This window comes from Myotis nattereri, assembly GCF_964212035.1.
Source record: "Myotis nattereri genome assembly, chromosome: 9".
Taxonomy (NCBI): domain Eukaryota; kingdom Metazoa; phylum Chordata; class Mammalia; order Chiroptera; family Vespertilionidae; genus Myotis; species Myotis nattereri.
Genome location: NC_138084.1, coordinates 3,810,409 through 3,835,185, shown reverse-complemented (window position 1 = coordinate 3,835,185; position 24,777 = coordinate 3,810,409). Strand labels below are relative to the sequence as shown.

Below are 24,777 nucleotides of genomic sequence, written 5' to 3'. Positions count from 1 at the left end.
AAAGACGCTGGGAGATGTTTACGCCTCATCAGGGGTTTCACGGACAGACGGCGGGGCTGCACGGGAGGTCATCGTGTGTTTCTCTTTGCACCAGGAGAGTAAATGAGTGACGGCTGCTGAGCACAGTGGTCAGTCTACAGGGAACAAGGAGACAATCCATGGAGCCCCTGCCACAGGCCGGACAGGGGCTGGGGTCCTCCACCCACCACCTGATCTGATCCTCACGGTGCACCTTCGAGCGGGTCACTTCCCCGGCTCAGAGAGGAAGGGACTGAGGCTCTGAGAGTCCAGAGCTTCCCCAGGTCACACGGACAGAAAACGCTGGGTCCCCACCAGGTGCCCAGGTGCTTCCGTTCAATTTTGGGCGCCACAGAAGCAGCGGGACCCCTCCCTGGAGGGTAGATAGGTTCACGTATGAATTCCTCAGTCTTGGCACAGTCAGTCCATCCTTCAGCCAGTGAGAGAGGGACAGTGAGAGACAGAATGACAGGTTGCCCGAGAGCTCGGGTTAGGGGGACAGGACAGTGCGAGGTCGTCTCTACAGCAGCTTCTAATGTGGGGTTTTGTGCCCCTTCAGGCTGTCACTGGTGTTGGGATCGCTTCTTCATAACAGAACAGGCAAGAGCAGCCACAACTGCAGCTCCAAGGGTCACACTTGCTCCGGTCACGAACTTTTCTGCCTGAAAGTGAGCAGCCCAGGTTCAGAGTCCACAGCAAGTCCAGGCAGGTTCTCCCTCCCGCCAAAGAGGCTGAAGGCCACACTCATGTTCCAACCCCCCACCCCCACCCCCACCTCCCGCGGCCTGGCCTCTCAGAGATGCTGGCCTTGGCCCAACAACCCTTTCCCTGGGAAGCCGAAGGTGTGACCACTTGTTAGTGCTGGGCTTGTCCGGGTGTGTCCCGAAACTGGCCGGATGGAGTGATGGGATCTTTCTGTGTGAGCCTCCAGGGTGGGGCAATTTGGTCCTCACGGGAGTGGGTAGGGGAGGGGGGCTCCTGGGGCCAGAGCTCTGGGGTAAAAGTGGAATGACTCTGTGGTCTAGTCCACCTCTGCAGAGGGAGGTGGTGGCAGCGCTGAGGGGGGACAATGGGAAGCCATGGCCTCAGGGATCACTGTGCTCTGTGTACTGTTCCCAAGAGCAGCCTGGAAACTTCTATGTCCAGCCCCACCTCAGCCCACTCCAGACTCACACGTCCAGCTGCTACTCAACAGGTCCACCTGGATGTCTAACTGGTCACCTCAACACCCCACCTGAGCATCAAATCCTTAATTCCTCTCCCAATCCTGCTCCTCCTCCCCTGATCTCCTCCATCCAGGCTGCCCGTCACCCAGTCACAAGGGCTGTGAGCCCTGGAGGTGCTGTGGTTCAGCAGAAAGAGCCGGGAGCACTGGGCATTGAATCTGCTCCTGCCTCTCACTAGCTGTGCTTTGCTAAGAGGGAAGAGGGAGCGGTAGGACGTGCCCAGACCTCACAGAACATGTCCTCCAGCTCCTACATGGGCCGCAGACCATGAGCATCTCCTGCCCGAGGGCTCTCTGGGGCCTTAGGAGACCTGTCATGGTCCCGGGTTGGCCCAGACTTTCCCTGACAGCACACAGGGCATCAGGAGCTGCCTTTAGGTGGGTCTTAGAGGTGAAGAATCCTAAAGGGACAGTGGTGGCCAGAGCCCCAGAGGTCCTCCAAACATCCCTCCTTCTGCACATGGGGAAACTGAGGTCACAAGGAGGTGACCTGTTCAAAGCCTCCGAGTAGATTAAAAGCAGATGCGAGATTTGTGCTCAAACATCCTGACTCCCAGCCAACAATACCCTGAGAGCTCCTCTTTGAATTATTCAGGGTAATTCTTGCCTCTGCCTTGTCACCCCCACCCCAAGCAGACCTCCAGAAGGGAGAGGGAGCCCCCCAGTGAGAGCCTTACCTGCGGGCTGCGGGCCTTGCCGTATCTCAGATCGGTGACAAAGTGCTCACAGTTCCTGCTCAGAACACTGTACGCCAACTCCTTACCGACCATCTCCTCCGCAGAACTGATAATCTTGTTCACGGGCAGGGGTGAGTACTCGCGGTCCAAGTGGTTGTTGACCCGGTAGCGGCAGCCCCCCACCACGTCACTCAGGAGCTCCCTTTTCACCTTCCCTCTGCTGCTCAGCACGGAGAAGAGGCTGGAGGAGCCGGCCCCAGGGTACTCATCTGGAATCAGACACAAGAGTATCAGGAACTCAGGGGAGGCCAGGGAGGGAGAGAGGGTTCCAGGCAGGGAGGAAGCACGAAAAGAATCTGCTATTGAGCTTTGGTTTCTGTCCCTTCACCAACGTGATTGGAGGTTTCAGTGATTTTGCTCTTTTCCTTAACAAGTTGTAATACTTTTCATGTTAATCAATATTGTGATGGTCAGTGGCTGCCACTGTGTTCCATTATATGAATGGACATCATCTAGTTGACCAAGTCCCTAGTATTGGCTGGTCCATAGCTTATCCACCGTAAACAATGGTATTAAATTGTATTTGTTCATCTTTGCACTTGTGTGTTTCATAAAGAGATCAAAGTTGTTTAGTCCCCAATGTGTTTCAGACTCTGCTGTGCAAATTTCATATATTCCCTCACTTATTCTCCTTCTGAACTTCATGGTAAATACTCTCATCTCCGTTTTACAACCGATGTTGGACCCTGAGGCATCATCAGCCTTTTCTGGCAGCTCTGGCCACATGGAGAGTCCACACAGCGCTTCCAGCTGGTGGCGTCCAAATCCCATTGACCTGGAGCCCGGGTTTTGCTGTCTAAGAGGAGGGAGCTAAAGAGCAAGCGAACCAGCGGGCTCCCTGTATGTGTTGAGACTCGAGGCTGAGGCTGCACTGAGCACCCGTCCTTGAGGAAACACCACCTGCACTCACACAGCAGGACCCGGTCCTCACACTCACGCTCCCTGTTCCCAGCCTCCTAAGTGCCGTCTGCATTAGGTGGGTTTCGCTTACTATTTGCCATCCATTCTGACCGTTTTCCACTCTGTCAGTGTAGGTGACAGCGCACAGAACCTGGTCAGTGACAAGCAGATTCTTCTGATCATGAGACGGTTTCTGTCCAGCGAGAATGCAAACGCTTGTTGTCCGAGGTGTGGGTGCCATTGCTCTGCAGGGCCCCAGCCCCTGTGCTCCCAGCCCGCGGTCTCATCCCAGCACTTTTCTTTCATGGTCGATACACAGTGTGGGGCCTGCCTGCTCCTCTGACCGGCTGTCATCCTGCTTCTGCTGTCCCCGCGGTCCATCCAGGTCCCAGGTGCTCGTGTGCGTCTGTGTGAGACTCTCTGTGATGTGGGACCTGGGAGAGCTGCTCCGTGGAGGGTGTTCAGGAAACCCTCTCAGGACGCCCTGTTCTGTGACATCCTCTGAGCAACAGGACACAGCGCTGAGAGGCAGTCCCTTCCTGAGAGCGGGACCCCCAGAGACGCTGCTGGTTTAGGCAAATCTGTCTGAGCACCCAGCTAACGGGGCCGGAGCTGGAGAGCGTCCAATGCGGGCGCATCCCGGCTTCCCTGGGGCCTACGGACCTCTTTCCCTGCTGGGTCAGGACCCGAGGGACCACTGAGATGCCCCCAAGGGACACGGATGTACAGTGAGCACAAGCCCTGCCCAGGGAGAAACCAATGTGGGTTCCAGGGTGACATTTGGCTTTGAATCATTCTCATTAAGCTAATAAATATTTGTCAATCACACTCTCAACCCCCCTTACCTGGGGGAGCCAGGTGGATCACATAACCATCGCCCACATAGAGGGCCCAGTGCGAGTAGCCAATTCGGTAAATCTCAATCAGGTCTCCAGGCTTGGGCTCTTCACGAAACTGCAAGGAAACAGCCAGGAGAGTGAGACAGATGTCAGGGAGCTGCGGAGGCCCGGGCTGGAGCTGCAGCTGGGCTGGGGAGTCCACGCTGATGTCAGCGCCTTGAGCGTGTGGAGGGGACTCTGGCCCCTGTGAGGCCCTCAGCCTCTGGCGCTTTTAGAGGTTGCCCTTGGGGAACTGGGAGCCTGGAATCTGGTCGCCCCGAGGGAGGGAAGCCTGGAAACATGACCTTGTGCCTTGGGAGAGTGAAGACTTGTCCAGAGAGTGTGTGTAATGTATGCGTGTCTGTGTGTACTGTGCACATGTGTGTTGTATGTGCTACGTGTACATACACACACGAGGATGCAGACGTGGGTGTATTGTGCACGTGTCTGGAGGGTGATGACAGGATTGCTGTGTGCAAAGCCCCTTCCCGGAGGCTGCGGCCCAGGCCCATCCCAGTCGCGTGGGGCAGCCGAGTCTGAGCTTCTGCCTCCCACACTGCCCGCAGGTGTTCACATGCCTGTTGCCCTGGCTGTGCCTGGCCCACAGGCTCTCCTCACACTCTGCCCCTCCAGCCCCGGTGCACCCGCCCTCGGAGATGCCGACCTGAGGGACAGGAACTGACAGCCTCGTAAGGGGACTGAGCTCTGAGGAGGCCCTAGTGTGGCTGCCCAGCTTCCGGAGCTGGGTGGGGGAGGGGGCAGACGGGGCTCACACAGTCAGGCAGCAGGCTCTGCTGGCACTTTCCCCACCATGACTGCCACCTCCCACAGCCCAGGGGCAGGAAGCAGCACCCCTTGCTCAGCTGGGGAAACAGGATCAGAGGCAGAGGGACTTGCCCAGGGACACTCAGCTGGCAGTGGCTGCAGGGGGTCTTCTCTGTCTTGTCTCCTCCTCACCCCCTTTCCTCCCTCCCTCCCTGCCTTGCTCACCTCTCTCTGCTCCTCAGTGTCCTGCCCAGGGCACCTCTGCTTCATGATTTCAGAATTTCTCAGCTTTTCTGTGTCTCTGTGTCTGACCTAAGTGAATAAGAAATCTCCTGCAGCCCTCACCCCAGGCGGCCCAATCTGAGGCCAGGGCTCCGGGACCCACTGCTCCCCAAGACCCAGGTCCCCCATCAGCCCACACTCCAGCTCCTTCCTCAGCTCAGGCGGGCACAGCACAGACACCGCACACCCTCCCACATGGCGCCTGACCCCACACGGTGCCAGACCCAGAGCGGGGCTCCCTCTGCCCGAACACCTCCCAGTCCTGCAGCGAAAGAGACTTAAACAACATACGGGTCTCCATGGAAGCCTTAGAGACAGCCTGGAGCTACCAGCAGGAGCACAGCCCCAGGCCCTCATGTAATGCAGGGAGCTGCCCTCCCCTGCAGAGCCGGTTCTAGAAAGTTCTGGGGACTTACCGAAGCCATTGTTCACCAGGGCAGGATCTGCTTTCTGCTTCTAGGGCAACAGGTTTTATACCCCAGTGGACACTTTCGCTTTCACTTTCCTTTTTGTTCACAAGGACTGAAAACTAAATGCTTAAAGGGACTGTCAGCATTTCTCAGGGGACAGGCCCCCGACTTCCCACCTCAAGGCCTGGAATGGCTGGGCCCGGGAGCCGCCCGGAAGCGGTGAGCGTCGGAGGGAAGCCTTACCCCTGCCCTGCCCTGGACACGGGCTCTCACTGCAGGACGGGGCATGGGCGGCCCAGCGGTCAGCCCCAGGCCCGCGGGGGCCCTGATCTTGTACCCGCCCCACGAGGACAGGAGCCACGGGCGGCCTTCGGGGCGGGACCCACGGGGAGGCCTCAGCAGGCGGGAGACTGGCCCTCGGGGAGCCCAGGGCTCAGTGGCCTCGGGGTGCATGTGGCGGGAGAAGCAGAGCTCCCCTGAGAGCGGCCCCCCAGCCTGGCCCGCGCTGTCCCTGGAACAGGAGGCGGGGGCGGGGCGCAGGCTCAGCCCAGCAGCTCCCGGGCACCAGGGCCCAGGCTTCTCCATCCTGTGGGTCCCGCTCTGCTGCGATGGTGGCTGTGATGGCAGCAGCCTCCAGGGCACGTTCTCACCGGGCCCGCCCAAGGGCATCAGAGCTGCTTTCACTCCCTGGTCTCCTCTGAGCGGGGAGACCCTCACCCACAGCCCCCTGCGGCCCGGCCCCGCTTCCCTGTGCAGGGCGGCGCCCGTTTCCATGGGAACCCGACCTGGGCAGCGGGCAGGGGCTTCCCCAGGGCTCAGCCAGGTCTGCGGAGGGGCCCGTGCTGCCCAATGAAGGGCAGGCAGGGCTGTGGAGGTGCCTGTGCGTGTGAGTGTGTGGTGTGTCTGTGCGGTATGTGTGCATGTGCAAGTTGAGTACCTGTGTGTGCGCGTTGGGGGGGGGGGGGGGAGAGGGCGTGGAGCGGGCCGGGGAGGTGCCTTTGACCAGGCAACCAGCACCTAAGCTGTGCTCACCCCTCCCTCCCCCTGTGCAGGAGGCTTTGCTGGGGCCACAGGGAGGCTGCCCAGCTCTCAGGCCACAGGGGGAGCGGGAGGGGGAGCCGCACTGCAGGCGGGAGGGGGGCAGCCAGCGGGGGACCAGGCAGAGCCCTTCCCTCCACCAGGAAGCTCTGTGTGCAGGGGCGCGGGAAGGCGCTGCCCCTCCCAGCCTGACCCCCATGACCCCTATGGCCCCCATAATCCCCATGACCTGGCTCCGGCTTCCCTGGGCCACACAGGCTCAGGACTCGCGGGTCCAGCTGCCACGGGTCCTCCGGCCAGGAAAGCAGAAGGGCCTCTGGGCAGCGTCTCCCTGTTTCCAAGTGAGTTTCACCCATAAAGGCGTCTAAGAGGCCCGGGGCGCCCACCAGCCCACCTGCAGGTCATGCTCCTCCACGGGTGTCACCTGGGCCATTGCCCACCCTACCCTCCCTCATGCCCTCCTGCTGAGGGTGAGGGCCTCCCTGTGCCAGCCCCGAGGCCGTGAGTGGGTCCAAGCGCCCACGGGAGGTGCCTGCCCCTCGCAGGCCCGGCTGCAGCTGCGGGGCCATGGACACCCGCCTCTGAGGCCCGTGTCCAGGCTCCAGGTGCTCAGGTGGGTCTGCAGCCTCGGTCTCGCCTCTCCCACAGCTGCCCCCCTGGGGGCCCGGCCTGTGGGTGTGGCTCTCGCCCACCTTCCTGACTGCGTCCCCCTCAAGGCCTCCGCTGTGGGTGCGACCAGCACGTGAGCGGTTCTTTCCACTGAAACACCCTGAAGAGGGGTGAGGATTCTCTTCTTACTGAGGTGTGTGCGTTGTGCTTTTTCACGAAATTGGCCCATTTCTTCCAGAATGTCAAGTGTGAGTAACGCTGTGCACAGGATCCCTGGGAGCCCCCGGTGCCCGCAGGCTCTGCAGTAACAGCTTCCCTTCCCAATCCTGGTAATCAGTGTCTTCTCTCTGTTCCTTTGTCATTTTTTAGGAGTTTGCTGACATAAGCGATGTTGTCAACGACCCAGCGTTTGTTCGTTCGATTTTCTCGGTTCTGTCTGTGTGTCAGCTTCACTGGCTTCTGCGCTGTTATTTCCTTCCTTGCCCTGGCCTTGCTTTTCTCCTCCCCTTTCCTGTTTCTTGGGGTGGAGCTGGAATAGTAATCGGGGACTTCCTCTCCCTCCAATCCCCCTCCCCGAGCATTTACGGTACACATTTCCCGGTCACTGCTGCTGTCCCTGCATCGCATGGATTTTTATCTATTGTATATTTATTTGTTAATATCAATTTAACATTTTTTAGGGCTTCATTTTGACCCAGGGGTTATTTAGAAACATGTTGTTTTCTAGTTGTCCCATGATTTCTCTATTCCCTTCTTTTTCTATTTCTGCTTTTGATCTTAACTGAGTATTTTTTGTTTCCATTAACCCCAGTTATGGACTCATTAGCTTGGCCTCCTCTTCTGTATTCTTAGTGAGGGCTTAGGGCAGAGACTCTCCGCCTCAGCACCAATGCCGTCCTGAGCCAGATCAATCCTCTCTGGGGGACCAGTGCCTTGTAGGACATGTAGCCGTGGGGCTCCCCTGCTGCGGGGGTCCATGCCTCCCCAGCCCCTCTGTTCTCGCTCCTCCTTCCTCCCAGGCATGTGTCTGCCTGATGCCGCACATTCCACTCTCAGGGTCAGACAGGGACAGCTCCCCGCCCCCATTAGCCCTGGTGTCCAGACTCACACAGGATCCCGGGAGGGGCCGGCCCAGTGCCTGGTGACCAGGAAAAGCAGCCAGTGGGCGGGGCTCTTACAGGAAGAGGGGCGATTCCGGGAAGGCGCCTGCACCCTCCAGGACTCAGTCCACCCGCTTCACTGCTCCTGGGAACCACTGCCTCCCCAGACCAGGCTCCAGCTCACTGCCCTTCCAGAATGTCAAGTGTGAGTAACGCTGTGCACAGGATCCCTGGGAGCCCCCGGTGCTCGCAGGCTCTGTAGTAACAGCTTCCCTTCCCAATCCTGGTAATCAGTGTCCTGCTCCTGGGACAGTGCCCAGGCCTCACCTTAATCCAACATTTCCCTTCAGAGTGAGGAATGCCCTTGTTCTCCCCCAGAAGGACACCAACTCTGGGCCTGACTGGCTTGAGCCCTGGCCCCCTGGCCTTCCTGCCCTCCTGCCCCCACAGTTCCTTCCCTCCTGTTCCAAACCAGGCCCCTCTCAAGACCCAGGAGATGCAGGGAGGGGGGGCGGAGCACACAGGATCCCCCTGATGGAGCTCCAAGCCCAGAGGGGGTGAGACAGGCACAGGGACCACAGCAGAGCATGACCACGTGGGGGGAGGTGGCCGTCCCAGGGCTGGGGCCCTGAGCGTGGCAGCTGAGCCAGGCGGGGCCTTCAGGGCAGCTCCTCAGAGGAGGGGTCTGTCTGTGGAGAGGAGAGGAGGAATGGGCGTGGGGCAGGGACTGGGGGCAGAAAAAAGGGGGGTGCAGAGGAGCAGAGGCCAGAGGGAGCTGTGGGGAGGGAAAGGCAAGGCCTTCAGCCAGCCCGGGGGGCCGAGGGCAGGGAGGGTGAAGAGGCTGAGGTAGGGTCAGGAGGGGCTGTGGCTGCCGGGGGCATGCCTGTGCCCTGAGACCAGAGGAGGATCATGGACAGATGGCACATGTGGGAAGGACACCGGGGGTCCTGGGGGACTGGATGTGGAGGTGAAGGGACAGGGGGCAGGGAACCTTGTCAGGAAACTGTGGGTCACAAATTAGGGAACTGGTTCTCTGAAGTGAGTCATGGGTGGGAGATGGACGAGGAGGTGAATTCAGGACAGAACCGTCTCACGATCAGAAGAATCTGCTTGTCACTGACCAGGGTCTGTGCGCCGTCACCTACACTGACAGAGTGGAAAACGGTCAGAATGGATGGCAAATAGTAAGCGAAACCCACCTAATGCAGAGGGCACTTAGGAGGCTGGGAACAGGGAGTGTGAGTGTGAGGCCCGGGTCCTGCTGTGGTTCACGCTGCCCCTGGTTGAATATTGAAATGATTCACCAACACTTTGAGGACAGGGAAACTCCCGTGTGACACTGTAAGGATGGGTACATGTCATCATAATGTGTCCAGATTCATAGAACGCACCACACCCAGAGCGAATCTAGGGCTAAACTTAGGTCTTTGGGTTATTATGATGTGCTGATGTAGGTTCATCAGTTATAACAAAAATACATGGTCTGGACAGGGATGCTGATAATGGGAGAGGCTCTGCATGAGTGTGGGATGGGGGCATATGGGAAATCTCTGTACCTTCAGCCCCATTTCTTTATAAACCTAAAATTTATCTAAAAATAAAATTGAGTCTTTTATAAAACATAACCTCCTCAGCGTATCCCTCCGCTAGCACCTAGTGTGCCCTGGGCGTGGTCTCTAAAGGGGCGGGTACCCTTTCCCTCCTCTTCCTCGCCTGGCCTCTGCCACCAGTGGCCCCACTGAATGGCCGCTCTCCGTGGTGGCAGCACAGCCCCTGACACTCTGACTGGAGACCTGGGGCGCCCCCTCCCCTGGGCTGCGCCTTCCCGGCAGGAGAAAGCTGGGGTCCCGATGCCCTCGGTGCACAGACTCCAGGCGGGGACGGAGCTCGGGCTTCAGGGGTTGAAGGAGGAGAAGGACTTGTACTTGCTGCCCAGCAGGGCCCTGCTCAGACCCCAGGGGGAATGTCCGCCTCCGTGCGGGTCCGGGAGGGTCCATGCGGGCCTCGCTCCCAGGCTGCCTCTGGGTCAGAGGGCACAGCCGCTCTGTGGGCCCAGCACCCAGCGGGTGGGATGGGAGAAGGCTTTCTCGCTTCCGGGTCTAAAGCTCCCCCATAGCCGTGGGAGGCGGGGAATCCGGGACTCGGGTCTAATGGGAGACGTGAGCTCCGGCTCTAATTCCAGGCAGGAAATCTCCCCTGGGACCAGCCCCAGGCTCCCAGCAGCTCTGGAGGGACCCCAGGGTGGTGCCAGCTCCGCCCCCTCCCCTGGGTGCCCCTGGACCAGGGCTTCGGAACCATGGAGTTTGGTTCACCCACAGTCCCCTCCAAGGGAAACTGCCTCTGCCTCCAGAGTCAGGTGCAAACCATGTGACTGGCCCCATCAGTCAGAACTGATTGGCTCCGTGTGGTCACCTGACCCAGCAGCAGCCAATCAGGAGGCTGAGCTAGGAGTAAGCTGAGCCAATCAGATTCTCTCTCGGGAACTGGAACAGGGAGCCCAGGAGCTGCAGGCACTGAGGAGGGAGGCTGCTGAGCTGATGCGGAAAGAAAGGCCGGGGAGCGAGGAGTCGGGGGACCAGCGCCGCTGGGGAGAGGACGGTACTGATTGTTCCAGAACCAGGAGGAGGAGAGAGTGGCAGGAGGAACGGAGCCTCGGCCCCTGGGGCTGCGTCACAGTCATGGCCGGGAATCCAACCCAATCCCAGCCGCTGCGCCCCGGCCCCGGCGGCCAATGGGACCTGCTCTGGCCTCACAGGTGTGTCTCCCGCCCTCACCCGTCCTCGCCCCCCGAGAGGAAACCTGGGAAAAGCAGAGAATGGCCGGGACGCACTCAGGCGGCTGGGGAAGAGCCCGGCACTGAGCTCGGCTGCCATGGCCACCCCCCGGCTGGGGCTCAGCACAGACATTCATTTCTCACCGTCCTGGAAGCGGACAAGTTCAAGGCGAAGGTGCTGGCAGATCCAGTTCCTGGTGGAACCTCTTCCTGGCTTGCAAATGGCCACCTTCTCGCTCTGTCCTCACATGGAGCAGAGAGGGCTCTGGTCTGTCTTGTAAGGGCACGGACCCCATCATGCCCTCCCGCACCCTCGCCACCACCCCATGACCTCCTCTGCGCCTCATGACCTCCCCGAGGCCCAGCTCCAAACACCAGCACATTGGGGGTTAGGGCTGCACCGTGAATGGGGGTGGGGGTGGGGGACACACGCATTCAGTGCAAGACAGAGCCCAGCTGTATCTTTAATAGCATTCACACCAGCCGTATTTCCCCAATTAGATCTTCCTGTGCTTTTATAGCTCCATTGAAAGCAGCCTGACTGGCCTGGCTGCTGTGGCTCAGTGGTTGAGTGTTGTTCCATGAACCAAGGTGTGTCTGGTTCAATTCCTGGAGGCTGGATCCCCAGTAGGAAGCGTGCAGGAGGCGGCCACTGATGAATTTCTCCCATCGATCTTTCCCTCTATTCCCGGCCCCTTACTCTGTTTCAAAAAAACAAAAACAAAAAAAGTCAATAAAAACATATTTTTTAAAAACATTGGCCTAAATGAGTATAAAACTGAGTGGATTCTCTAAAGCAAACCCCACCACCGCTGGCTACGCTGGTCTCTTCCAGACTAACTGGTTGCCGCTTGGATGATGCCTTGACCTCACCGCTCTGTCTGCTCGCCTCAGTGCCGCAGGGCCCTGATGAGGCTTGTGATGGCCACACCTATTACAGCGAAGCCTCCCAGCACGCCAGGTGCATAGCTGACAGCAGCACTGCCCGCCGTGGTGAGGATCCCCACGCCGACACCCAGGAGCGCTCTGGTGACCTGCAGCACAAGAGATGAGGTGTCACGCTTCACGTCAGGGGCGGGGCCGTGGACACACCCACCAAGAATCTTCACTCAGGTGAGACTTGTGTCCCCATCAACGGAACCACAGAAGGAACGGTTGTTTCCCGGGCAACAGGCCACCAGGAGAGCAGAGAAGAGGCGGGGAGAGAACGGGAGGGAGACAGAGGCCATGTGGGTGCTCAAAGGCTCAGAGAGCCGCAGGGGGTGCCGGGGGAAGGACACAGGCGGTGCCTGGACGGTCTAGGTTAGGGCTGGCCACTGGGAGCCTGAGCAAGTTCAAAGTTGGAGAAACCCCCCTGTGATCTCTCAGGACCCAGGGCTGGGCCGGGATGGTTCTGGGCGGCCCAGGAGCTGAGCCCGGCCCAGGCACAGCGTGGGCGCTGGGGAGGAGCTGCTGATACCATGTCGTGACTGGGCAGTGGCTCATGGAGCGAGATCACCTGCTTCTGCGCTGACCGGGGAGGGTTCTGGACAAGGAAGCGGACACTCGGACAGCAGGGATGAGGCGGTGGAGACCTCAGGATGGTCCCTGAGGGTCGTGTACTCGGCAGCGCCGTGGGAGCCACCCCTGCCCACAGCGCTGTGCTGGGGAAGCGGGCGAAGACCCCGAGAGCGGCTGCTTCCAGGCGTCAACACTGGGCGGGACTTCCCAGGCTCTCAATCATCTCCATCTGCCCCAAACCCTACTGATACCCGTGTTAGATGCCCACTGTACAGAGGAGAAGACTGAGGGGGACAGGGGAAAGAGCTCCCCAAAGCCGCCCCACGCCCAGTGACAGGGACCAGGACGCCTGGTGTCCTAACAAGCCCGCCTAAGCCTCCTCCGCCGGAAGGAAAAATGCTCAAACCGAGCACATGGCAGGTTTCTGTGGAAGATCGTGACTGGGCGCCACGTGAGCGGCTGGAGAAGGAAAAGCCGCACCGCCCACTTCATTCAGAGACACTCAGACTCGCTCCCACGTGTCGGCGATAAACACACTTTCCTCAGCTCCACTCTGACTGGCACAGAGCTGACGGGTGTTTTAAAGGGTGCGCAATGGAGGGGGACAGCGGGGGCTCAGGAGTCCGGGAAATGAGAATTTGCAAAGGGCCGGTGAGCATCAGTGCGGTTGGGCCCATGTCAGCCCGCTGGACGGATGGAAGCCAGGCTCCCAGGCTCCCAGGGGAGAGGAGGCAGAAGCCGGGCCCTCCTGACACTGCATTATGATGGATAAGGACAGCAGGCGTGATGATAGGAACTGTGAAGACAGCTTAACCCAACCCCCAGCCGTGACAGGATGCTGCTGATCTATAATCCGTGTAGCCCTCGCTGCTGCACGGTGCAAACTCACATCCTGGAACAATAAGTTTGCAGAGTCTTGAACTGAAACCCAGACGTAGATGTTCCCAGTGGGAATGAAAGGTTTACAGAGAATAAAACGGGGCAGAGAAAGACTTAGCAGATATCTCGCAGAAAGCTTGCAGCCTTGAGCACAGCACAGCTCAGATAACCAGGAGACACCTGGCATGGGAGGAACCAAGGACGGACCAGACCCCCACGTCTGCAGAGCGTCTGCAGCCACCAAGGATCTACAGAAACCTGTCTCTCCCTGCTCTCTCCGCGGACGCCTTTCTCGGTCTCAGCCTACCTGCACCCAGGTGTCGGGAATCAAATCTCTTTTGATCCATTATGGCCTCATGTCATAGGTGCGAGACCCCGGCCCACTCTGAACCTGTCAGGTGTCAGCTAGAAGATTTCTTATAACCTACTTTGCAGCAAAATAGCTTTTAGACAAAACCACACAGAGACCCAGAAGCAAGAAACAGAATCTAGGGACAGATATATCTGGGTTCAGCAGAATAGGTTTTGCTCAGCTTTTGGGAAACTGATTCCCCTGAGCCTGCAGCCCTGCATTGGGAATAAAGGGGAATTTCTGCATCTCCCGAGGGCTTGGTGGTCTGTGTCCCGTCTTTGGTTACTTTGCCCTAACAGCATCTCTCTACATGTTTTGTTAAGAATAGTTTATTGATTTTGAGAGAGAGGAAGGGAGAGGGAGAGAGAGAAGCATCCGTGTGAGAGCACATCGATGGGCTGCCTCCTGCTTATACCCCAGCGGGGATCAAGCCTGCAACCAGGGCGTGTGCCTGAACAGGAATTAAACTGGCGACCTCCTGGTGCGCAGGATGACACCCAACCAACAGAGCCACTGGGCCAGGTTGGACGACGACATTTCAAAGGACAGAACGGCACCCAGGTCCTTGAGAACGACACCCCTGAGCTGCAGGCCACATATGCCCGTCCCGGGGCAGAGGGGGTTCCCAGTGGCAGCCCCTGTCAGTAAGCGCTCTGAGAGGCGCTCAGGGCCCGGCTCAGAGGTTGGCTGTCCAGTCCCTTCTCCTGGCAGCCTTCCGCTTCTCCCGCAGGCATTTCAGGGGCTGGGGCCGGCCTAGGGGCGCCCACTCGCTTACGGAGGGAGATGGAAGGAGTCTCTGTAGACAGAGTCAGGGAGCAGGAAGGAGTAAGAGGGAGATAAGCAAGGCTGAGTTCCCGGCCGTGGAAGGAGCTGAGAAGGGAGGCGCCAGGGACCAGCTGCTCAGGGGAAGAGACCTCCCCAAGTCCCTCGGAAGCACAGCAGACGGCCAACCACCCCTGAAACGCTGGGGTCCCCAGATTGGCCCTCGGAGTTCCAGCACAGATGCATGATGGGCAGCCCCGACCTCAGGCTGCCAGCCTCCCACCTCAGCTCAAAGGAGGGAGACCCCACAGCAGGGTCCCCGTGGGCACCAGGGGGCACTTCCCAGTGGGTTCCCTGCCCCTCCCCTTTCAGCACAGCCCTTCTCCCCTCACAGAAGAGGAGCTTCGTCCTCACCGACCGGGATCTACAGCCTTGGCCGAGGCGTAAGGTTCCAGCGAGGATGGGGCACCCGCTGCTTCCAGACAGACCGGCCGAGGGAAAAACCAGGAGACCACATCCCCCCTGGGAGGCTCCCTCCACCTCTGTTACTTTAGATGGGAATTCCCACCCCAGACAGGTGCCATGGAAACGTGCTGTAATGTATTCATTTGAGTTGGGGGGAGGGGGAAGCCAGCTTTTTTCCTAAAAGAAGTGAAGTCTGGCCCTAGCCGGTTTGGCCTTAGTGGATACAGTGGAAAGAAGGGTGCCAGGTTCAATTCAGATCAAGGGCACGTACCTCAATTGCAGGCTCATCCCCGGCCCTAGATGGTGCTCAGGGGGGAGGCAACCAGTCGATGTATCTCCCTCAAATCAATGTTTCTCTCTCCCCTCCCTTCCACTCTCTCTAAAATCTATAGAAAAATATCCTCGGATGAGGATTAACACTAAATAAATGTAAATAAATGAATGACACTAGGTCTGCTTTGGCTGACTGGTTGGCAGCAATGCCTGCTCTGACTATTTAAATGACATGCAGGCATTTTCCATTAACTGCACGAGCTAACTGTGCAACGCCAAGGATGTGGAGAAAATAGACACATGTGTACAAGCTACAAAAATGCCGTCCTCTGAACTCTTTGGTATTTATAAAATGTTTAAATGTTTGATGTCAGCTAAGAATGTGTGAGGAGTATGTGGTTTTTCAAATTATCTGAGACCAGGAGTCCACACACTATGACACAGGGGTCCAAGCGAGCCCACTGCCAGGTCTGATCACATGATTGAGGTGATACCCCCTCCCCTGGGCACTGACCTTTAGGCCACTTCACAACCGACATTCCCTTTTGCTTAGACCACATTCCACTTGCTAAGACCATTATTCTTCCCCTCAGGACCGACCTGGAAAATTTTCCACCCAGGAAAAGCCGCCTGGAGTCCTTTAAGACTTCTGACCCCCCATCCCTGGGTGGGGGCGCCATTTTGGGGCTCAGCCCATCTGGTCTCCAGGTGACCTAATAAACTCATGATTCTTTACCCCTTTTGGACTAGTGCGTTCCTCCTTCGGCGATTCTAACACCCACCACTGTTTCCATACAACACTTTTTTAGGAACGGCCTCACCCACTCCGTTAGGGATTGTCCACGACTGCGTTCCTGCACAAAGCTGCAGAATAGAGTGGAGAGACAGAGCCCATGTGGTCCAGAGCCCGAAAGGTGTCCCCCCCCCGCCCCCTGGCCCTTCCCAGAAAACGTCTGTGTGGCACTTCCTCCTCCTGGCTCCCACTTTTCCTCCTCCCTCAGCCTGTAGTGCATGTCACCCCTACTCTCTGGTCATCTCCAGCTCATTTTCCAGCCTCAATTTAATCAAAACAATTAAATCAGATTCAGCTCAGGCGTCACCTCTTCCGTGATGCCTCCTGGATCAGGCACCTGGGTTCAAATCCCACCTCTCCACATGGCTGTCAGGTGCTAGAGACTCAATGCCTAGTGGTGGAATGAGTTTGGGTGAGCTAGGAAAGCACCATGAGCCTCAGTTTCCCCATCTGTAAACCCTCCTCTAGAGCTATGGGAGGGGCCAGGGGTGACTGTCATGGCTGCAACATCACCCCCGAACCTCACTGGTCTGCACAGCGACTGGCACTTCTCCCCACCCTCATCCCTACCCCGACTGTCACTCCCTTGAGGGCATGGATTCTGTCCCTGCTATTTTGATTCCTTTGTGCCTCCGCCTCCACCCCGGGTGCCCACACGGATGCCTGGCCACTGTCAGCGGAGGGAATGGTCTGGTTCCTGGGGACAGGGACACGGGTGAGGACGCACCTGGCCGATGCCGGAGACTCCGTAGCGCAGCTCATTCACAAAGTGCTCACAGTTCTCACTGGTCAGATTGCAGCGCATCTCCCGCCCCACCAGCTCCTCTGCCCGACGCACGATTTCGCTGGGATCCAGTGGTTTGTGCTTCCGGTCATGCTTGTTATTGACACGGTACTTGTCTTTCCCGACCACTACGGACAGCAGCTCCTTCTTCACTATGGCCCTCCCGGACCCGGAGGACATGAGGTTGGCCAACGCAGCTCCTGTGATGTCACCTGTGGTTCCCAAAGAGGAAAGAAGGCGATGGTCGGGGCTGAGAGCGGGCAAGCAGGCAGCCCCACTGCCCTGGGCATCATCAGTGAGGATGAGCTGGGGAAAGGCCGGCCCTGCCTGGCTTCAACCTCAAACACAGGCCGACCCCGCCTGGGTGCCCTTGGAGAAGTCACAGCTGCCCCTGGACTCTGGCTCCCTCATTTCTAAAGCCGAGGATGTGGATTCTCCTAAAGGCCCCTGTGGGCGCTGCTGTCCCTGAAAGATGCAGGAGGGGCAGAGGGTACGGGGCACAGACCCCAGGTGCAGCCCAGCCAGAGCGGGGTGGGCCCTCAGCGGCCAGGGTGACATGTTTCCAATAGTAGGAAAGGAGGCTGCTGGGGAAGCCCAGGCCTGACCTGCCAACCCAGAGCCCCACCCACCGTGTGGCCTCAGGCCAGTCCTTCTCCTCTCAGGGGCTGTCATCACTACAGATGGAAGGGCCTGGGTCAGGTGGTGGCCACACTCTCCCAGCTCTGAATTCTCAGATTTGCCCTAACAGGACGCCCGCCTCCTGCCTCACCCAGGCTTCTGGGAAAGCTGACAGGAGAAGGCAGAGTAATGGGCCCTGGAGCCCTCAGGGAGGGGCCAGTGGACCTGCCGGATGGAGCTGGGCTCACAAAAAACCTTGTTGGTATGACGTCAATCTCTGAACAGCCAGTTCATCCAATGACCAGCTTCTACATTCACTGGCTGTGTGTGTGTGAGTGTGTGTACTCTTTAGTTCACCAGTTCTTATTTTCTTTTTAAAGGGCATTTTACACTGGCCAGTGTTGCTCAGTAGGTTGGAGCATCGTCTTGTACACAGAGAGGGCGAGATGTTTCTCACATTGATGTTTCACACATTGATGTTTCTCTCTCTCTCTCTCTCTCTCTCTCTCTCTCTCTCTCTCTTTCTCTCTCTCTCTCCCTCTCCCTTCTCTAAAAATCAATGCAAAAAAATATCCTCAGATGAGGATTAACAAAAAAATAAAACAGTAAGTTATTCCTCAATAAGCCTCACTTTTTAAAGCTTGCATTTGGCTTTAAAATTCACATGTGTATAACCATACCTGCTGTACAGCTGTTTGTAATGGTTGCACCATCAGCCAAGAAATGCAGGCACCGATTTTATTTGGCCAGTTCCCTGCTGTTGGTGGTTCCCAAGCTTTCGGCCTTTGCTTTAATGCCACGAAGCTCTGGGAGGGAAGGGGGGTTGACCCGGCACCTGCCTTACCGCCTGAGCTCCCCCGTGCGGTCCTGCATCCCACCCTGCACACCGGGAGGTGCGGTTCTCATCTGCTCTAAAGAGGGGGCAGCTGAGCTTAGGGGGCAAGTCACACAGACAAGTCACAGGTCGGCAAGCGGAGGCCCCAGGACCCCAAACGGGTTCTGCTAAGTGGGAGGCCACGCTCCTTCCATGCCTCTGAGCCAGCTGTATGCTGTGTCCTACTCATCTGCCCCCAGAACATGGAGCACACACAAAGGGGTGCTTCCCTGGGACAGTGGGTTGGCTGGAAGTGAACCCCAGTATCACCTGGAATAAAGGCCAACAGTCCGTCCTCCACGAACTCGCTGCTGAGGAAGAGGAGCGGCTGCAGACCTACCAGGGAACCTCATGCAGCAATTGGCCAGGGAGAGCTCACCATCCGGGCACTGGGTGAGAACAGCGCACGAGTGTGCAGCCGCTGACACTCCCCCCTCTGCCCTGAGCTTCAGCGGAGAACCAGCCTCACCTGGAGGACCCAGGTGCACCACGTAGCCATCCCCCACGTAGACGGCCCAGTCCTGGTAGCCAGGGCGGAAAATCTCAATCAGGTCTCCTGGTTTCGGTTCAGCCTGTGACTGAAAAACCAGAGACAGACTGAGGTTAGTCCTCACAGGGAACATTCTAGAACCTGACCTGTAAGGAGCCCCAGCCCAGCCTGCAAGCTCCCTCTGAGCATCTCCTCCAGGAAATGGAAGAGGGCGCTCTCCTCGCACAGATGGAAAGTCCCTCCTTTACTGGGGCTGCTGAGCTGGAAGTGAGCTCTTTGGGGGACAAAGAAGAGATGGACAGGGTTTCTGGAGCCACTTCCATCAATTAAAGATGTCCCACCGAGCCCAGGAACGCACGTCTATGAGAGCCAGCCCTGAAAAAATAAATGTTAAACAGCAACAACAACAAGAAAAGAATCGCACAGAGTGAAGAACCACACATGCAGCACACCGGGTGCTGGCCGCTGGGAAGATGGAGTAAGGGAACCAACACAACAACACCCTACGAGAGAGGGGCCCGCAGGCGGGTAGGCTGCCAGGAGCTAAGGGTCTGGCTCTGCTTCCAGCACTGAAATCTCACTAGCGGAACAATGACTTCATGACAGACACAGCCAGGTCAGCTGAATCAAAACCAAGAACTCGAGAAATGCTGGTGCACAGTCAGAAGCGCACGTTCTGTAATCCGGGCGCCCGCTCTGTGCCTCTGCTTGTTCCCGCGTGAGGCTGAGGATGGTGTCCACCCTTGTCCAGTGGCTGGAGGAAACGTCAAAAGGTTACTGTTCGGTGACACAGGAAATTCACACGGCAGAGGCCAGACCGTGTCCCGGCCGCGGCCACACCCCGGCACCTGCATTGCCCACGGACGCTTCCTACACGCAGAGCTGAGTCCCTGCCGTGGAGACCACAGGGCCTGCAGGACCTAAGCCTTCCCTCTCGGGCCTTTACAGCAGGTTTGCCGGCTCCTGTCATAAAGGGATCGGCAGTGCGGCCTCCTCCCTCAGCTCGGGGACCAGCAGGAAGCGCTGGGAAGAGCTGCCTCCCTCCAGGGCAGGGCTGGGGGTCCGCAGGCAGCACAGGAACCGGGGCCCCTCACGCAGCCCAGGCGGGACAATGGCGAGGCTGAGCCTGCACCCACGGGATTGTCGGACAAAAGGCCTTTATCCTCCCCACAGAAACAGCCACAGAGGGCTGTGGAGCAGCCGTTTTCTTTAACCAGCAAATTAAAACACGCGATCTGGCCTCCAACATTCACATTGGAAAAACGACCTGAACAACCATTGATAAAAACCAATTGAATACGTTACTCCCCATCCATATGTACTGCCCACTAGAGAGAAGAAGGTGGATTTTCATGAGCAGACATGGAAATAATTGAAAAAAGCATCTGAGAAACATTATTATCTCCACTTTTGCTTAAAATACATGTTTATACAATCATAAGGCAAAATGTATTATACACTATGTATGACCCGAGGAAAAGACATGAAACTGTTGTATATTATGTACTGTGGGGATTGGGACTTTAATATTTTATGCTATATGATTTAATTGGTTTTCTACCAACATGAGTTCCTTCCCTAATAAAAAATGTTGTAAGATGTTTAGATGGGCAAAAACCCCTCATGATGATGAACTTGCGTTTTTTTAACTGAAAAAGGAGGACATTATCTGTCACCTTGAAACCACCTCCCATCAGGAACCTGCAACTATGGCCATGTTAATGCTGCTTAAAATAAGTAATATTGCCCAGCATGGACCTATAAACTAGGAGGTCACGGTTAGAGTCCCTGACAGGGCTCACGACTGGGTTGTGGGTTGGATCCCCAGCAAGGGTGTGCAGGAGGCAGCCGATCAATGATTATCTCTCATCATTGATGTTTCTATCTCCCTCTCCCTCTCCCTTCCCCTTTGAAATCAATAAAAATATATTTTAAAAAAATATTTAACACCGCCATGCTGGTGTGGCTCAGTGGTTGAGCATCGACCCATGAACCAGGAGATCATGGTTTGATTCCTAGCCAGGGCACATGTCCAGGTGTCAGGCTCAAACCCCAGTAGGGGGCGTGCAGGAGGCAACCAATCAATAATTCTCTCTGATCATTGATATTCCCCCCCTCTTTCTTTTCCTTTCTCTGAAATCAATTTTAAAATATATATTTTAAAAGTAATCCTTAAGCCCTAACCTGTTTGGCTCAGTGGATAGAACATCGGCCTTCTGACTGAAGGGTCCCAGGTTCGATTCCAGTCAAGGACATGTACCTTGGTTGCAGGCATATCCCATTAGGGGGTGTGCAGGAGATAGCTGATCAATGTTTTGCTCTCATCAATGTTTCTAACTCTCCATCCCTCTCCCTTCCCCTTTGTAAAGAAATCAATTATATATATATATATATATATATATATATATATATATATTAAAAGTAATAGTTAAATGTAACATAAAACCACAAAGTAATTTTTTAACTAATAAAGAGTTATGTGTATCAGAGCTTGGAAATAGGAAAGACACTCTAAGGATAAAGGCCAAAAAAGCATGAAGTAAAAGATGAAAAGGTTTTATAATTTTTTAATGTTAAGTTCCTATTATTGGGAATTTCTATTACTGCCTATTATGTTCAAATTTCCTTTTAAGGGAAGATGATCCCCCACTATCCCAGGTGCCCAGGCAGCTGTTTCACACCCTGTGATGAGATCAAACCGGACTAGATCTGGCTGGACCAGAAGGAGTCAGGGCGCCAAGCAGGTGAGCATCCTATGATCCACCGAGAGAAGTGGAGCTGGACTAACCAAATCCCCTCGCTCAGAAATTTGAACCAAGAAATGAAAAAAAAAAAGCTTCTGGGCAGTAGGGGCTGAAACTGAAAAATCGTTTCAATGCAATTTAAATGCAAATTAAAAACTAGTTTGGAGGCAAGAGCGACACCAATGGACCATGGGTGGGAGGAGTCACCACCAACTCAGACCAAATAGAAGCCCCTGGTAATAGCGGGAGAGAAGGGAGCAGGCATATGAAGAGAGCTGGCTGGGCCCTGGCCGGTGTGGCAGGTGGCTGGGCTTTGACCCATAACCAAAAGGTTGATGGTCTGATTCCCGGACAGGGGACATGCTCAGGTTGTGGCTCTATCCCCAGTGAGGGGCGTGCAGGAGGGAGCCAGTTGATGTTCTGCTGTCACATCGATATTTCTCTCTCTCTCTCAAAATCAATAAAAATTATTTTTAGATAAGAAAGAAAAGAAAAAGGAAGCCAACGGAGTCACATCATGTGGATGGCAGAGCACCAGAGTAGAGGTGCGTAAACTCCGGGGGCTGAGACGCCTGGAACCACCTTGACCCTGACGCCTCCCAGCTCTAGGCCCTGGCAGGCCCAGCCTCATGACAGCTCCTGATGCTGGGTTTTCCCAGAATCCCCTTCCCTCTCCACAGAGGTCCTCAGACTACACCTGCTCTCCCTGGACTAGCCTCAGTGGGTGCTTGTTTCTTAGAGAGCCAGACTAGCCCGAGGAACACAGCCCGAAGCTGCCCTCCCCTGCAGAGCCGGTTCTAGAAAGAGCTGGGGACTTACCGAAGCCATTGTTCACCAGGGCAGGGTCTGCTTTCTGCTTCTAGGGCAACAGGTTTTATACCCGAGTGGACACTTTCGCTTTCACTTTCCTTTTTTGTTCACAAGGACTGAACTCTAAATGCTTAAAGGGACTCAGCATTTCTCAGGGGACAGGCCCCCGACTTCCCACCTCAAGGCCAGGAATGGCTGGGCCCGGGAGCCCCCGGAAGCGGTGAGCGTCGGAGGGAAGCCTTACCCCTGCCCTGCCCTGGACACGGGCTCCCACTGCAGGACGGGGCATGGGCGGCCCAGTGGTCAGCCCCAGGCCCGCGTGGGCCCTGATCATGTACCCGCCCCACGAGGACAAGAGCCACGGGCAGCCTTCGGGGCGGGACCCACGGGGAGGCCTCCGCAGGCGGGAGCCTGGCCCTCGGGGAGCCCAGGGCTCAGTGGCCTCGGGGTGCATGTGGCGGGAGAAGCAGAGCTCCCCTGAGAGCGGCCCCCCAGCCTGGCCCGCGCTGTCCCTGGAACAGGAGGCGGGGGCTGGGCGCAGGCTCAGCCCAGCAGCTCCCGGGCACCAGGGCCCAGGCTTCTCCATCCTGTGGGTCCCGCTCTGCTGCGATGGTGGCTGTGGTGGCAGCAGCCTCCAGGGCACGTTCTCACCGGGCCCGCCCAAGGGCATCAGAGCTGCTTTCACTCCCTGGTCTCCTCTGAGCGGGGAGACCCTCACCCACAGCCCCCTGCGGCCCGGCCCCGCTTCCCTGTGCAGGGCGGCGCCCGTTTCCATGGGAACCCGTCCTGGGCATCGGGCAGGGGCTTCCCAGGGGCTCAGCCAGGTCTGCGGAGGGGCCGGTGCTGCCCAATGAAGGGCAGGGCTGTGGAGGTGCCTGTGCCTGTGGGGTGGAGCGGGCAGGGGAGGTGGCTATTGGCCAGGCAACCAGCACCTACGCTGCGCTCACCCCTCCCGCCCCCTGTGCATGCGGCTTTACTGGAGCGACAGGGAGGCTGCCCAGCTCGCAGGCATCAGGGGGAGCGAAACGGGGAGACGCACTGCAGGCGGGAGGGGGCAGCCAGCAAGGAGGGGAGGGACCAGGCAGAGCCCTTCCCTCCATCAAGAAGCTCTGTGTGCAGGGGCGCGGGAAGGCACCACCTCTCCCAGTCTGACCCCCATGACCCCCATGACCCCCATGACCCCCATGACCCCCATGACCGTGCTCCGGCTTCCCTGGGCCACACAGGCTCCCAACTCTTGGGTCCAGCAGCCACGGGTCCTCTGGCCAGGAAGGCAGAAGGGCCTCTGGGCAGAGTCTCCCTGTTGCCAAGTGAGTTTCGCCCATAAAGGCGTCTGAAGGCCCTGAGCGCCCACCTGCCCGCCTGCAGGTCATGCTCCTCCACGGGTGTCACCTGGGCCACTGCCCGCCCTCTCCTCCCTCATGCCCTCCTGCTGGGGGTGAGGGCCTCCCTGTGCCAGCCCCGAGGCCGTGAGTGGGTCCAAGCGCCCACGGGAGGTGCCTGCCCCTCGCAGGCCCGGCTGCAGCTGCGGGGCCATGGACACCCGCCTCTGAGGCTCCTGTACAGGCTCCACGAGCTCAGGTGGTTCTGCAGCCGCGGTCTCCCCTCTCCCGCAGCTGCCCCCCTGGGGGCCCGGCCTGTGAGTCTCAGCTGCTGCTGGGGTCCATGCCTCCCCAGCACCTCTGTTCTTGCTCCTCCTTCCTCACAGGCATGTGTCTGCCTGATGCCCCGCATTCCACTCTCAGGGTCAGACAGGGACAACTCCCCGCCCCCAATAGCCCTGGGGTCCAGACTCACACAGGATCCTGGGAGAGGCCCGCCCAGTGCCTGGGGTGCAGGGAAAGCAGCCACCTGGGCAGGGCCTTTACAGGAATTAGGGCAACTCCGGGAAGGCAACTACACCCTCGAGAGCTCAGTCCACCTGCTTCACTGCTCCTGGGAACCACTGCCTCCCCAGACCAGGCCCCAGCTCACTGCCCTGCTCCTGGGACAGTGCCCAGGCCTCACCTTAATCCAACATTCCCTTCAGAGTGAGAAATGCCCTTGTTCTCCCCCAGAAGGACACCAACTTTGGGCCTGCCTGGCTTGAGCCCTGGTCCCCTGGCCCTCCAGCCCTCCTGCTCCCACAGGTCCTTCCCTCCTGTTCCACACCAGGCCCCTCTCAGGACCCAGGAGATGCAGGGAGGGAGGGCCGAGCACACAGGACCCCCTGATGGAGCTCCAAGCCCAGATGTAGAGACAGGCACAGGGACCACAGCAGAGCATGACCACGTGGGGGGAGGTGGCGTTCCCGGGGCAGGGACCCTGAGCGTGGCAGTTGAGCCAGGCTGGGACTTCAGGGCAGCTCCTCAGAGGAGGGGTCTCTTTGGGGGGAGGAGAGGAGGAGTGGGCGTTGCACAAAGCCACCCATTGTCTTCACTAGCAGAGAAGTGCAAACAAGGATCCCGGAATGCTGGTGAAACTTGAACCTATGGCAAGGGCCAGAGTTAAGCACCGATTGTCTAGTCCAGACAATGGGGGCTCAAGCTAGTTCCTGATCAAATAGTTTCAGAGTAAATCCTTCTAATTTTTACTGACCTTTAAGACAGTCTGTCTGTTACCACAATTACCTGCCTAAGAACTCGATGTGTATCTAAAGGTGAATAAAAGGCTGGCGAGGCCTGCGTACCAGTGGAAGTCCTCCCCCTTGAGGACTGGC

The 24,777-nt window shown here is 57.6% G+C and overlaps 1 protein-coding gene across 1 annotated transcript; it reads right to left on the bottom strand.

Annotated features, from left to right (window-relative positions):
- Window positions 1–1,493: 1,493 nt before the first annotated feature.
- On the bottom strand, window positions 1,494–22,117 carry LOC308524736 (uncharacterized protein; the record flags this gene model as incomplete). Its single annotated transcript, XM_081099289.1, has 7 exons — window positions 22,089–22,117; window positions 18,505–18,613; window positions 16,487–16,755; window positions 11,629–11,769; window positions 3,726–3,834; window positions 1,921–2,189; window positions 1,494–1,586 (listed from the first exon to the last, which is right to left on the bottom strand). Exons 1-7 carry the CDS (start codon window positions 22,095–22,097, stop codon window positions 1,494–1,496), a joined length of 999 nt encoding a protein of 332 aa, XP_080955415.1. The 5' UTR covers window positions 22,098–22,117.
- Window positions 22,118–24,777: the final 2,660 nt, after the last annotated feature.